The 13639-nt window shown below is 47.8% G+C and overlaps 1 protein-coding gene across 3 annotated transcripts in view; it reads left to right on the top strand.

Annotated features, from left to right (window-relative positions):
• The window catches only part of GALC (galactosylceramidase), a 61480-nt gene that overhangs the window by 17479 nt on the left and 30362 nt on the right, over positions 1 to 13639 (top strand). For all 3 annotated transcript variants that reach the window (XM_077819229.1, XM_077819228.1, XM_077819230.1), the window contains exon 7: positions 6524 to 6654. In XM_077819229.1, coding sequence (XP_077675355.1) covers positions 6524 to 6654 — 131 coding nt within the window. The remainder of the gene's footprint in view (positions 1 to 6523; positions 6655 to 13639) is intronic.

Below are 13639 nucleotides of genomic sequence, written 5' to 3'. Positions count from 1 at the left end.
ATTTTGACCACCATTCTGTGTCCCTGGTACTTATTCTGATGTTTCAAATCAGCATCTTCAACCTTTAAATTCGCACCTGCAGCATCTACATGGAGAAGTTACTGCACAGGTTGGTGTGCACTGCTGTTCGCACCCTCCTTAGTCCGAACTTCTGGGCATTGTAGACATGTCCTTAAATCAGCTATCATATTTAAAAGTCCAGTTGTCACAGAAATAGTGTTCTTCTGGCTTCACTCCCCTCCTCTTGCTGAAAAAAAATTACACTGCTGAATTGGTAATATTCCATCTTTGCTGAGGTAGAGATTTGTGATCTGGTATCTTGCAACAACACTTCAGGGCTTGAAATGGAAGTGCTGTACCAATTATTAGAGAAGATACCTAGTGCTTACTCTAGCCCATGAAAGACCTGAGATCTGACTTTTAAATGTGCCATGTTGTATGTGTCATTTTCTGTTTCAAATGTGCAGAGCTCAGAAGGAATGCAGTTACTAATGAAGTCTGGCTTTACATTTGGAAGGATTAAAAACATTCAAAATATTTTTTTCTATAACGTGTAGCACATTCAGGATAGGTGATGGTGTGATATACTGTTAAAGATTTTTATCGACATGAACGTGGAATGACCTCGCTTATGGCTTTTGCTTTTGTAAGTAATGCAGCCTCACCTGATTCATGCAGATAAAACTTCTGTATCACACTATACTCCACATGCTGTATTAGCCAGGAAAAACTGTTATTTTTTTTTCTTATCTAAAACTGAGTACACCTTATCAACAACTTCTGTAAGCTGAGGAATGAATAATTCTAATTAGGAGTGTAAGCTTTAGAATCAGGTTTCTGGCATGAAAACTCCTGATTACAAGTTCAAAATATGCTTTTGGGAAATGTTTTCTACCCTTGAGGAAAAGTCCTATTTTCCATTAAATTCTGTAACTTTTCTTGTTTTTTAACCATCCCAGACAATGTTATAAGACTTGCATCCCTGCTAAAGAACTGTATAGTATGGTTTAAACAACCTAGAAAAAGGAATTTATTCTTTGTTAAATTCTAGAAGCTAGTCTAAAAACCTATATAGAATCCTATTGGCTTCACCCCTGTTAAATTGCATAGGGCTTTTCCATAGGGGTAATATTAATTGAAAACTCTTTCAAGGCCTGATCCTGCAACCATTAAAATCAGTAGGAGTTTTGACATTGACTTCAATGAGTGCAGAATTGAGACCGTAGTGAGTATCACAGCAATGTTCAAGAATGATGGACTGGCAAGTTTGAGAATGGTCTTTGGTTTGTCACCTTAGAAATGCCAAACAGACACTGATAGACATAGGTGCTGGAACTAGGGATGTGGGGGGTGCTGCTGCACCCCCTGGCTTGAAGTGGTTTCCATTATATACAGGGTTCAGAGTTTGGTTCAATGGCTCTCAGCACTCCCAGTATAAAAATTGTTCTGGCACCCCTGCTGATAGAAGTTCTTTGGCATCTGGCAGAGCACCCACCTTGCATTCCTGATCACTTGGAAAATACATGACATGTGTATGGACTCTCTGTTGTGCACTGGCCTGTTGAAACACTTACTGGGTACGTATTATTGCTTTTTGGTCTAATATCCTGTGTGTTTGAAACCTTGAATTAGATAAAGTGCAGATCAGTTTGATTAGAATTGCTTAATGTTTCATTATGCTCCGTTTTTAGCATGTGAAGTTAGATTAGTTACTCTAACTGAATTACTTCCCTATGTTCAGAAAAAGAAAACTCCCCAGAATTTTAGGAAGATTTACTTTGAAATCGCTGGCAGAAAGTTATTCTACAGTTGTGTGAATCTGTTTTATTGAAGGTCACCTGTTCTGTAAACACTGGTCATCCATAATACTGTTCCAAGCTATTGAATGAGTCACGATCTTTCTCACTGATGGTCTAGTTACTGATAGTTTTTATATTTTAGGACTGGCTGCTTATCAGCTATTTGTATTTCTAGGCTGGACTTCTGTTGCTGTATAATCCCAGGAATGTTGCAGCTTCTTCTGGGGAAGAAATATTCCCACGTACTACTGTTTTTTAGTCCAGTTACTCTCCACTTTATCTGTCCATAAGATTTTGCAAGAAATTCTTTAAAGAGCTTATATAAGCTAATCTTCAAGTGAGTGGAAGGAGTCTCCCTTGAACCGTTATAAGTGCTCTTTCTGTAGTGCAGCGCTATGCTACCTGAGAGTGGAGACTTTATAACGAAAGTAGCTTTCCGACATGTTGAGCTTCTGAATGTTAACTATCTGGGATATGGTGCTTTAAAAATGTAATATGTTGAATATTCTCAGGATTACATGGAGTTAGTTGTTACATAGGAAACTTTTGTCCTTATAACTTGTATAGTGTAGGTAAAACTTCAAAATCTGCAAGTCACAGTGCTTTAAAGGATATTTTTTACTTTTAGATGTGACTTTGTATATGAAACTTTCTGGATTAATACATTTGAAAACTGAAGTCCTCTGTATATCCACAAGATAAGCAGAGACAACACAAGTTTTAGACTATGACCTACCAATAGGCCTAACTGATTGAGGATAATGGAGGGTAGTTCAGTTTTAGGCTTATTAAATCTTTAGCCTCTGTCTGACACTGTCAACAAGAGTGCCAGTAGCGGTGAGTTTTATGTCCTATAGTCCTCTTAGTGTCTTGTCTTTCAACTAATCTCTACATCTCTCCCCATGTCCAGTCTCGAGCCAAATTTGCTTCATTCTCTGCATTTCTATATTCTGTCCTTTCCTTTTCTGTCCCCAAAAATTCTTATTATTCCTTAGCCATCTTTCACCTTGTGTAATCTCCTCTGACCAGTCCTGTTACACAGCCACCTTAGATGTTCTTGTTAGCACTGACCCCCCCCCCACTTGGTAAGGCAACTCCCATCTTTTCATGTGCTGTGTATTTATACCTGCCTACTGTATTTTCCACTCCATGCATCTGATGAAGTGGGTTATAGCCCACGAAAGCTTATGCCCAAATAAATTTTAGTTTCTAAGATGCCACAAGGACTCCTTGTTTTTACAAAAATCAAATGTACTTACTATTTTTTCAGCAGTCTCCCACAGTGTGTGTGTCATGTTTCAGGCTCACATTTTTTGCCATGTTTCCAAAGGGCAAACTCACTCAACAGGGAGCTCCTGCTTCATATGCTAATAAAGCAAATATAAAATGTTGAAGGCATTCTAGGATGTCTCTTCTGATACTTATTCTATAAGTACATACAGTGAGTATAAGAAACTTAGATAAACTTAATTGTGTATTTTTGTAACTAGGAGTTAATTTTAAATGTTGCCCTTTGGATAGCATGAATATATATCAGGAAGTGAGAGCTATTTCTTGTCATTGAAAAGGTTTTCTTGTCTCCAATCTGATTTTTAAAAAGCATTGGCTCAAATATGATGAGATAACTGGCTCTGTGAATGAGGGGAAAAGCAGTGGACATGTTATTCCTTGAATTTAGAAAAGCTTTAGATATGGGCTCCTATAGTATTCTTGCCAGCAAGTTAAAGAACTATAGGCTGGATAAATAGACTATAAGGTGGATAGAAAGCTGGCTAGATTGTCGGGCTTAACAGGTATCAATGGCTCCATGTCTAGTTGGCAGCTAGTATCAAGTGGAGTGCCCCAAGGGTCGGTCCTGGGGCCGGTTTTGTTCAATATCTTCATTAATGATCTGGAGGATGGTGTGGATTGCACCCTCAGCAAGTTTGCAGATGGCTCTAAACTGGGAGGAGTGGTAGATACTGGAGGGTAGGGATAAGATACAGAGGGCCCTAGACAAATTGGAGGATTGGGCCAAAAGAAATCTGATGAGGTTCAACAAGGACAAGTGCAGAGTCCTGCACTTAGGACAGAAGAATGCCATGCACCGCTACAGCCTAGGGACTGAGTGGCTAGGCAGCAGTTCTGCAGAAAAGGACCGAGGGGTTACAGTGGACAAGAAGCTGGATATGAGTCAACAGTGTGCCCTAGTTGCCAAGAAGGCTAACGGCATTTTGGGCTGTTTAAGTAGGAGCATTGCCAGCGGATCGAGGGACCTGATCATTTCTCTCTATTCGACATTGGTGAAGCCTCATCTGGAGTACTGTGTCCAGTTTTGGGCCCCACACTACAAGAAGGATGTGGAAAAATGGGAAAGAGTCCAGTGGAGGGCAACAAAAATGATGAGGGGGCTGGAGCACATGGTTTATGAGGAGAGGCTGAGGGAACTGGGATTATTTAGTCTGCAGAAGAGAAGAATGAGGGGGGATTTGATAGCTGCTTTCAACTACCTGAAAGGGAATGGATCTAGGCTGTTCTCAGTGGTACCAGATGACAGAATAAGGAGTAATGGTCTCAAGTTGCAGTGGGGGAGGTCTAGGTTGGATATTAGGAAAACCTTTTTCACTAGGAGGGTGGTGAAGCACTGGAATGGGTTACCTAGAGATGGGGTAGAATCTCCTTCCTTAGAGGTTTTTAAGGTCAGGCTTGACAGAGTCCTGGCTAGGATGGTTTAGTTCGGGATTGGCCCTGCTTTGAGCAGGGGTTGGACTAGATGACCTACTGAGGTCCCTTCCAACCCTGATATTTTATGATTCTAAATTCTGTGATGATCATGCTCTTTAGAAATCCATGCACAATTAAGCCTGTCCTTAGAAGTCAATGGCAATGCCTCATGACCCTTGGTGTCCTGTAGGGGAGATAATGATGCTTCAGGTTCTGTTCTTCTCTCAGAGGACACAAGTCACCCAATAATCATAGTATGATTTGTCATCAGTGAGAAAAAAGTTGCTGTTGAGGAGGGATTTTAGCTATGATCATAGTAACTTGGTTTGTTGATGACAATAGTCTTTCATTAGATATAGTTTGCAATTTAGTGGGAACCCAGAGTCTTTGAGAATGACCCATAATTGAATGGCCCTCCTGGAAACAAGGGATTTGTTTGATATCCTGACTGACTCCTGCTTGTATGAGGTGATAGTATATCCAAGATAATAGCTTCTTAATAGTGATCTCAAAGGCCATGTCTAGTCTGAAGATAATGTCTAGCTAATTCCCGCCTGGCTTCCTGTGAGGTAGGCAGCTATTACTATCCCTGCTACAGTTGGAGAAACTCAGACTGAAGTGAAGTGACTTGCCCAAGATCACATGCTGGATCAGTGGCAGAGCTAGGGTAGAACTTTGGAAATTCCTGCTAATGAACTCTTGTTTTCCTGTCTGGACCATGCAACCTTTCCTGTAAATCAGAATTTTTGTGTTTGCATAGCTCAAAAAGAACAGAGGCTAGACAGTTCAATCTGGGTTTATTTACATTTTATGTTAAGACCTAAAATACTCCAAGTTTGAAGGAAGCCAATTCAAGAGATTCTAGTGTTCAACATTCTACTTTGCTAGTTTTGTGATGTGCATGAGAAGCAATATCACATTAAGGCTGAGAAAATAAGAACTGAAAAGTCAGGAAATCTTAATCTGATATTCTCTGCTGTTAGCTCTGTCCTGTGGTATACTGGTTCAGATTCTGATCATTACAAAGATGTAACTAAGCTGTCTTTGGCTCTCTGCATGTAGCATTTTCTGTACCTGTTTTTCTTGTCAAACTTTAGTCCTGTCATGTTTAATATGTACCACAAAATAAATGCTATGCGAAGTGGATGAATTAGTGTTGCAGGAGAAACATCTGCTCTCAGATTTTCCATATTTGGAGTTTTTGTGTTCTGTAATATGATGTTAATGGTACAGTATTTTTGAAGGCAGCAAGTTATACATGTGTATCATGTAAACAGCAGAATGTCCTGGAAAGTGCTTACTCCTTAGTCATCTAAATATGACTTTAACAAGTACAGTATTATCTGATAGCAGCTTGCTTTGTTTCTGAAACAAAAACTTCCATAAGAGTAATTCCTTACATACCCCCAATGTGGACTGTAAACCTTATCTGTGTTCTGTAGCTTCAGTTTTTAAACTGAAAGAGTCCTCTGGTGATGCAGTTGTTCTTCATTGTGTTTTATTATGAAATATTTGCTTTATGTTCAGAAATGTTGTATACCTTTTGGATCAGACTTGTCCATGCTTTTCTGTCTATATTCTTTGTAACTGCACACTCAAACTACTGACATTTTGTAAGTTACTGATCTGCAAATAGATTCTCTGTCATGAAATGTAGTTGCCTTTGCCTTGTCGAACTTTATCTACACTCTGCATGTATGTAAGAAAATGAGAATCAAATGTTTTTCATTTTCCGTACCTCCCTTATGTACTGTGCAATCTTGGACTAACTGAACTTTGGGGCTTGACATGATAGAAGAACATGTTGTCTCTTTTGATCACCAGCTTATGGTTGACATTCTTTTTGCTAAGTATACTCTTGACATAACTGTTCTGTATGGAGGTGTAAAAGGAAGATTTTTTTTTTTTAAAAAATTGTAAAAAGTTCATTTGGTAACCAAGCAAAGCCACTTTCTGTTGCAAACCTGGATTTGTGCCAGTATGACACAACTTTTTTTTCTTTCTCTTTTCTCTTAAAAAAGCTCTTAAGGTACACCTTGGATAAACGAAGTCTGCAGCGGGTGAGGATCATAGCCAGTGATAACCTGTGGGAGCCAATTTCCTTTTTCATGATGATCGACTCTGAGCTCCATCAAGTGGTCGATATCATAGGGTAGGTCACTTTTTTTTCTTTTTTATGAAGCTGCTTTCTTGGTAGCCTGCTCTGATCATGTATTTCCACTGGTTTCTCTTATGTAACTTCAGAGAAGTAGAGTTTGCTGGGAGCTTTGGCTTTGCTAAGCTCTCACCAAAGGTTTGATACCTTAACCTTTCCTGCTAAATAATTTACTCTGTCGGGTATAGGGAGGTGATCATTACAGCTGCATGTGCTAGCCTGGCTCCTTTCAAATTCCATCGGAGTTTTCCACCTGAGTGGACTTAGCTTTAAAATCTGCTGACAGTTATATGCCCAGTCGGTTCAGTCATAGAGCCAGGCCTCTTCTCTGGCTAGCCCTGCCTATTTTGGGGGCTGCTTGGAACTCCTACAGTTGGTGCGCGGTACATGCTTTGATGCCACCCTCTTGCAAATATTCTGCTATGGCTGGTTTCTTCTAGGGTCTACGCTGGCAAAAACTGTCATAGACCATAGTGTGAATTGAGCCTTATGACTTCAGCTGTGATTCAACTAGCAAAGTTTGATTCAATTAATCTGCTGAGTCTCATTACTGGTTTAGTTTAGGTAGGCAGGGTTTGTTCACGTGGAGGCTGATGTGACCATCAGATGGGTGGACATGTTTTTCTAGTTGAATTTCATTGGATACCAGTGTGTTGTCTCAGAAGCAGAAAATTAAAATTAACTACATACCTGTATTAATTCTCCAACACTGGCAATTTTAAAATCAAGATTAGATGTTTTTCTGAAAGATATGCTTTAGGATATTTGGGGAACGGGGAAGTTCTATGGCCTAGGCTGTACAGGCTGTTAGACTAGGTTATCACAATGGTCCCTTCTGGCCTTAGTATCTATGAATCATCTAGCAAGTGAAGATGTAAAACTACTGTAAAAAGGGTTAAAATTATCAGCATGTGTTCATCTTACTAGCAACCTCTGGAAGTGCCTTTTCTTTTTAAGCTTGATATTACTGTTGACTTACCCAAGCTGCCATTGACTGAAGACGCATAATAACTCTGTTTTTCTTCGAGTGATTGCTCATGTGTATTTCACAATATGTGTGCTTGCTCGCCACGTGCACTGGTGCCAGAAGTTTTCCCCCCAGCAGTACCGATTGCGGGGGAGCGCCCCCTGAAGTGGCGCCTGCCTGGCGCAGTATAAGGGGAGCTGCGCGCTTCCCCCACCCTCAGTTTCTTCTTGCCACCAGTGAAGGTGCGTTGGAACTACTCTGCTCCAGCTTTGCTGTAGCTTGTCCCCAGAACTGTTCATTCGTTCAGTGTTGGTACCTGTAGTTTAATTAGTCAGTGGGCTGGGGCATGCCCCGCGCCCTGGGGTTTAAGTCTTGCGGCTCTTGTAGGCGTTCTATGCGAAGAAGTGACCCGCATGCAAACTGTTTGCGCTGTTTGGGAGAAACCTATATCAGCGAAAGGTGCAAGATTTGCAAGTCGTTTAAGCCTGAGACCAAAAGAGAAAGGGACATTAGGCTGCGGGCCATCCTGATGAAGTCGGTGCTGACCCCGATCCAGCACGGCGCTCCGAACTGGTACCTGGCACCATGGCGTCGGCACGTGGCAACCCACTGGTGCCATCGACCAGTCGGCACTGATCCCTGTCCACGGGGCACGCCAAGAGGGCCAGAAAGACTCCCTCTTCGCAGCAGCACCATGGGAAGTCTGGGACAGAGGCTAGGCCCATGTCAGGCAGTCCTCAATCCCCACCAGGCCCCAGGCCTCCAACTCACGTTGAGCAGAGTAGCCCGGCGCCTTCGGAACAGGCCTTTCCGGATGTCCAGGTGCCGTCCACGCCTGAAGCCCTCCAGGCGGCCTGGGACATTATGTCCATGCCGGTGCCCGGAGCACCGCTGATGTCGGCCCCACGTTCCAGAGGCAAGTCGCCGCTGGGATCTCCGCAGTCGCCTATGGCCCGGTATTGGCCTCGGTCGAGGGAACGTTCCTGACACCATTCGCCGCCCAGCGACCATTCGGGGCAGAATCCATGTGGATCACCCTTGACGCCGACCAGACTGTCTGGCTGGGTTCCATCTGGCCGGGACTCTCGGCACCGCTCGTCCTCAAGGAGCGAATATCGACGGGACTGCGGCAGGCGTCGCCAGCGGTTCTCGTCTTGGAGGGGGTACTGCAGTCGGTCACGGCACGGTCGTCGATGCCGTTCCTGCTCGGACTCCCGCTCCAAGTCTCCGCCAAGACATCGCAGTCCTGGGCATTGATAACCGGCATCTCACCATCGCGGGTCCACCCGTTGAGGCCATTATTTGCGGAGCAGCTGTTACCGTCAGTACCGGTCCTCCACGTCGAGATTGCAGTCCCGTGGCTGGCATAGATCCTGGCACCGCCGTTCCTCCTGGTCCAGAGACATCAGCAGATCTTACACCAGCCTGGCCTCCATTCGTAGCCGTCCTTTGATGGGCCAGGCCAGCCAACCCGAACAGCCGGCCCCGCTGGTGCCACAGCAGGTGCAGTGGCACCAAGCGTCATGGCCGGCCCAATGGTACCAGTGGGCACAATGGCCTCCAGAGCAGCCCCCGGTGGGAGCTCGCTCGGTGGCTGGAGCTTCGGAAGCATCATTGGCCTCCCTCTCCAGACACCCGAGAGAGGAGTCAGTGGGATGAATGTCCTCTGCACCGTGCCCGGAGTCCGACCAGGTGGTGGACCCTCCAGTGCCAGCTGATACCCAGAGCACTGCACAGGCCTCCTCGCCCCGCCTGGAGGAGGCGTTTGCGGCCCTGCCCCCCTCCGCCCCTCAGGAGGACTTAAAGAGGGTGGCAGCAAGCCTCCATCTCCAGGCAGAGGAGATGGAGGAGCCCTCAGACTCCCTGTTTAACGTGCTGTCCTCGTCGGCATCAGGAAGGGTGGCTTTGCCCCTCCAGGAAGGGGTGGCTAAGATTTCAAATGTCCTGTGGCAAACACCGGCCTCATTGGCCCCCATCTCTAAGAAGGCAGAATGCAAGTACTTTATACCTACTAAGGGGCATGAGTATTTGTATACCCACCTGGGCCCAACTCCCTGGTGGTCGAGTTTGTCAGCCACAGGGAACAGCAGGGTCAGCCAGCCCTGACCCCAAAGAACAAAGACTCTTGGAGACTGGACTCTTTCGGAAGGAAAATGTATTCGTCTTTGAGCTTCCAGTTACGAGTGGCAAACCATCAGGCTCTCCTGGGCCGGTACAAATTCAATCTGTGGGGCTCCCTGCTCAAGTTTGAGGACTCCCTCCAGGAGCGCGATAGGAAGGAGTTCAAGGCACTAGTGGAGGAAGGGGCAGCGGCTGCTAGGGTGTCCCTGCAGGCAGCCTCGGATGCTGCGGACACGGCTGCACGATCCATGGCTCCTGCTCTCTGGGCTGTCTGGCGAGGCGCAGTCTTCCATGCAGGATCTCTCGTTTGACGGGAAAGCTCTGTTGGCGGCAGAAACAGATACAAGGCTGTATGGCATGAAGGGCTTCCACACGACCCTACAGACTCTGGGCCTCTATATTCCAGTTCTGGCAAAACCTAAGTTCAAGCTGCAGGAGACTCCCGCCCAGGCCGCTCTCCCAAAGTATGAGGCCACCCAGAAGAAGCAGCTGGACTATAAGAGATGCCCTCAGAGGCAGTCTTGGCCTGCCCCCAAGCCTGGGTCCTCCAAGGGCAAGTAGGTGGGGAAAAGGCGCTTTTGATGGTATGCTCAGGGGCACCCCGCCAGTCCTCATCAGGGATCCACCCCCAGAAAAGCTCCCCTTCTCCAACCAGTTGTGTGCTTTCCTCCTGAAATGGTTGCGGCTAACCTCAGACCGATGAGTCAACACCATCTCCCGGGGTTACACCCTTTAGTTTACTTCCTCCCTGCCCAACCACCTCCTGCCCCGTCCCTCTTGGGGAACCCCTCGCCCAAAGTTCTGCTCAAGCAGGAGGTGGGACGGCTCCTAGAACTAGGAGCGATAGAGGCAGTGCCTGAGGAGTTCATGGGCAAGGGGTATTACTCCCGTTATTTCCTTATCCTGAAGGCCAAAGGGGGGCTCAGACCCATCCTGGACCTGCGAGGTCTGAACCAATACACAGTGAAACTCAAGTTCCGCATGGTTTCCCTAGCCTCCATCATCCCCTCCCTGGATCCCGGGGATTGGTACGCTGCTGTCGATCTACAGGGCGCGTACTTCCACATCCACATATTCGAGGGGCACAGGTGCTTCCTCCGTTTCGTGGTGGGACAGAATCACTACCAATTCACGGTCCTCCCATTTGGTCTGTCCACTGCCCCCAGGGTGTTTACAAAATCCATGTCAGTGGTAGCAGCCTACCTCAGACAGCGGGGGGGGGGGGGTCCAGATATTTCCCTATCTGGATGATTGGCTTATCAAGGGCACCTCCCGGTCGCAGGTGAGGGATCACGTGGTGCTCCTCCTGTCCACGTGCACCGCCTTAGGCCTGTGAGTAAACAACACCAAGTCCACATTAGTCCTGGTTCAACACAGAGTTTATTGGGGTGCTCTTGGACGCAGCGTTGGCCAGGGCCCCGCTCAAGCCAGACAGATTCGAGACCCTGAAAGGTCTCATTGACTTGGTCACAAGGTTCCCGGTGACAACAGTCGGGGGTTACCTGCAGCTCTTGGGTCACATGTCAGCATGCACGTACGTGGTCCGTCACGCCAGACTGGGGATGAGTCCCCTCCAGCTCTGGTTGGCCTCAAAGTTCTCCCAGGCCACGGACAGGATGGACAAGATCCTCACCATGCCAGACTCCCTGCGGCGGTGGTCCGCCCCAAACAACATGCTCCAAGGGGTCCCATTTAGGGACAGAGCCCCGTCGTTGGAGCTGGTGTCCGATGCATCGGACCTGGATTGGGGGGCCCATGTGGGGAACTTTCAGGCCCAAGGCCTGTGGTCGGCTCAAGACCTGACCCTACATATAAACATCAAGGAGCTCAGGGCGGTGCGGCTGGCGTTTATGGCCTTCTGCTTGCACCTGGAGGGCAAGGTAGTCAGGGTCCTCATGGACAACACGGCCTTGATGTTCTATATCCACAGGCAAGGCGGGGCCTGATCCTCTGCCACGAAGCCCTCAGGCTGTGGGACTTCTGTATAGCCCACTCCATCCACCTGAAGGCTTTCCACCTACCGCGCGCCTGGAACGAGAGGGCAGATCGCTTGAGCAGGGACTTTTCCTCGCAACATGAGTGGTCCCTCCACCCGGAAGTGGCCCACCTGTTCTTCTGAAGGTGGGGAACTCCCCAGGTGGACCTATTCGCGACTCAGCAGAACCGATGATGCCCCCGGTTCTGCTCCGGGGGGGCCTGGGGAGGGGCACTATCTCCAATGCCTTTATCCTGTCCTGGTCAGGCCGGCTTCTCTATGCCTTTCCCCCATTCCCTCTAATCAGCAGGGTCCTGGAGAAGATAAAGATGGACAAGGCCCGGGTCCTCCTGATTGCCCCGGCGTGGCCCAGGCAGCATTAGTACGGGACCCTCACAGGCCTGGCGGTAGCACTACTGTGGCCGTTGCTGCTCCGCCCGGACTTGCTCTCTCAGGGCCAGGGCTGCCTCTTCTATCCCAACCTAGCAGCTCTTCACATCATGGCGTGGCTGCTCAGTAGTTAGGTGGAAAGGAAAGGACGTGCTCAGAACAGGTTCAGTGCGTCCTCCTTGAAAGTAGATGGCCCTTCACTCGCCGCGCTTATTTGGCGAAGTGGTCCCGGTTTTCTAGGTGGGTGGCGGACTAGGGTGTCTCCTCTGTGCCCGCCCTGATCCAGCTTATCCTTGATTACCTCCTCCACCTGAGGGCCCAGGGCCTGGCACCCTAGTCAATAAAGGTGCACCTGGCAGCCATATCGGCCTTCCATCTGCTGGGGGAAGGGCACATGGTATTTTCCCATGCTATGACTGGCCGGTTCCTTAAGGGTTTGGACCATCTTTTTCTGTATTCTAGACCCCTGGTCCCACAGTGGGACCTAAACCTGGTGTTGGCTCATCTCATGGGGCCCCCATTGGAACTACTGGCCACGTGCTCCTGGTCTCATCTCTCATGGAAGGTGGCCTTCCTGGTTGCAATCACGTTGGCCAGGCAAGTCTTGGACCTCAGGGCTCTGAGCCTCCGTACACGGTCTTCTATAAGGACAAGGACAAGATCCAGCTCCGCCCACACCCCGCGTTGCTCCCGAAGGTGGTCTCTGCCTACCACATGGGTCAGGACATTTTTTTTCTACCGGTCCTCTGCCCCAAGCCTCATGTGTCCAGTGAGGAGTGCTGTCTCCACATGCTCAATGTGCGGTGGGCTCTGGCTTTCTACTTCGAGCGGACCAAACCGTTCAGAAAGTCCTCCCAACTGTTCGTTGCCTCAGCTGAGCATGTGAGGGGCCAGCTGATTTCCACTCAGTGGCTTTCCAATTGGATCACTTCATGCATCTGTTCCTGTTATGAGCTGGTGGGTGTCCCCCTGCCACCCATTGTGAGAGCACACTCGACTCAGGCGCAGGCCTCGTCGGCTGCCTTCATAGCTCACGTCCCCATCCAGGACATTTGTAGGGCTGCCACATGGTCTTCGGTTCACACGTTCACCTTGCACTATGTGATCATCCCCCAAACCAGGGATGACGCTGGGTTTGGCAGGGCTGTCCTCCATCCTGGGAACTTGTGAACTCCTACCCACCTCCAAGAGATACAGCTTGGAATCACCTATTGTGGAATACACATGAGCAATCACTCGAAGAAGAAAACAGTTACTTTTCCGTAACTGGTGTTTTTTGAGATGTGTTGCTCGTGTCTATTCCACATCCCGCCCTCCTTCCCCTCTGTTGGAGTTGTCCAGCAAAAAGGAACTGAGGGTGGGGGGAGCGCTCAGCTCAGGTAGGCGCCACTACAGGGGTCGCGGGGGGTGCTCCCCCCCATGGGTATTACGGGGGAAAAACTTCCGGCACCGGTGCATGTGGCTAGCATGCACCCCTATTGTGGAATAGACATGAGCACCTGAGTCGAAGAACACCAGTTAAAAAGGTA

Source organism: Eretmochelys imbricata, chromosome 6 (assembly GCF_965152235.1).
Source record: "Eretmochelys imbricata isolate rEreImb1 chromosome 6, rEreImb1.hap1, whole genome shotgun sequence".
NCBI classification, from domain to species: domain Eukaryota; kingdom Metazoa; phylum Chordata; order Testudines; family Cheloniidae; genus Eretmochelys; species Eretmochelys imbricata.
The sequence above is the reverse complement of the archived record's forward strand: the minus strand, read 5'-3'. Positions and strand labels throughout refer to the sequence as shown.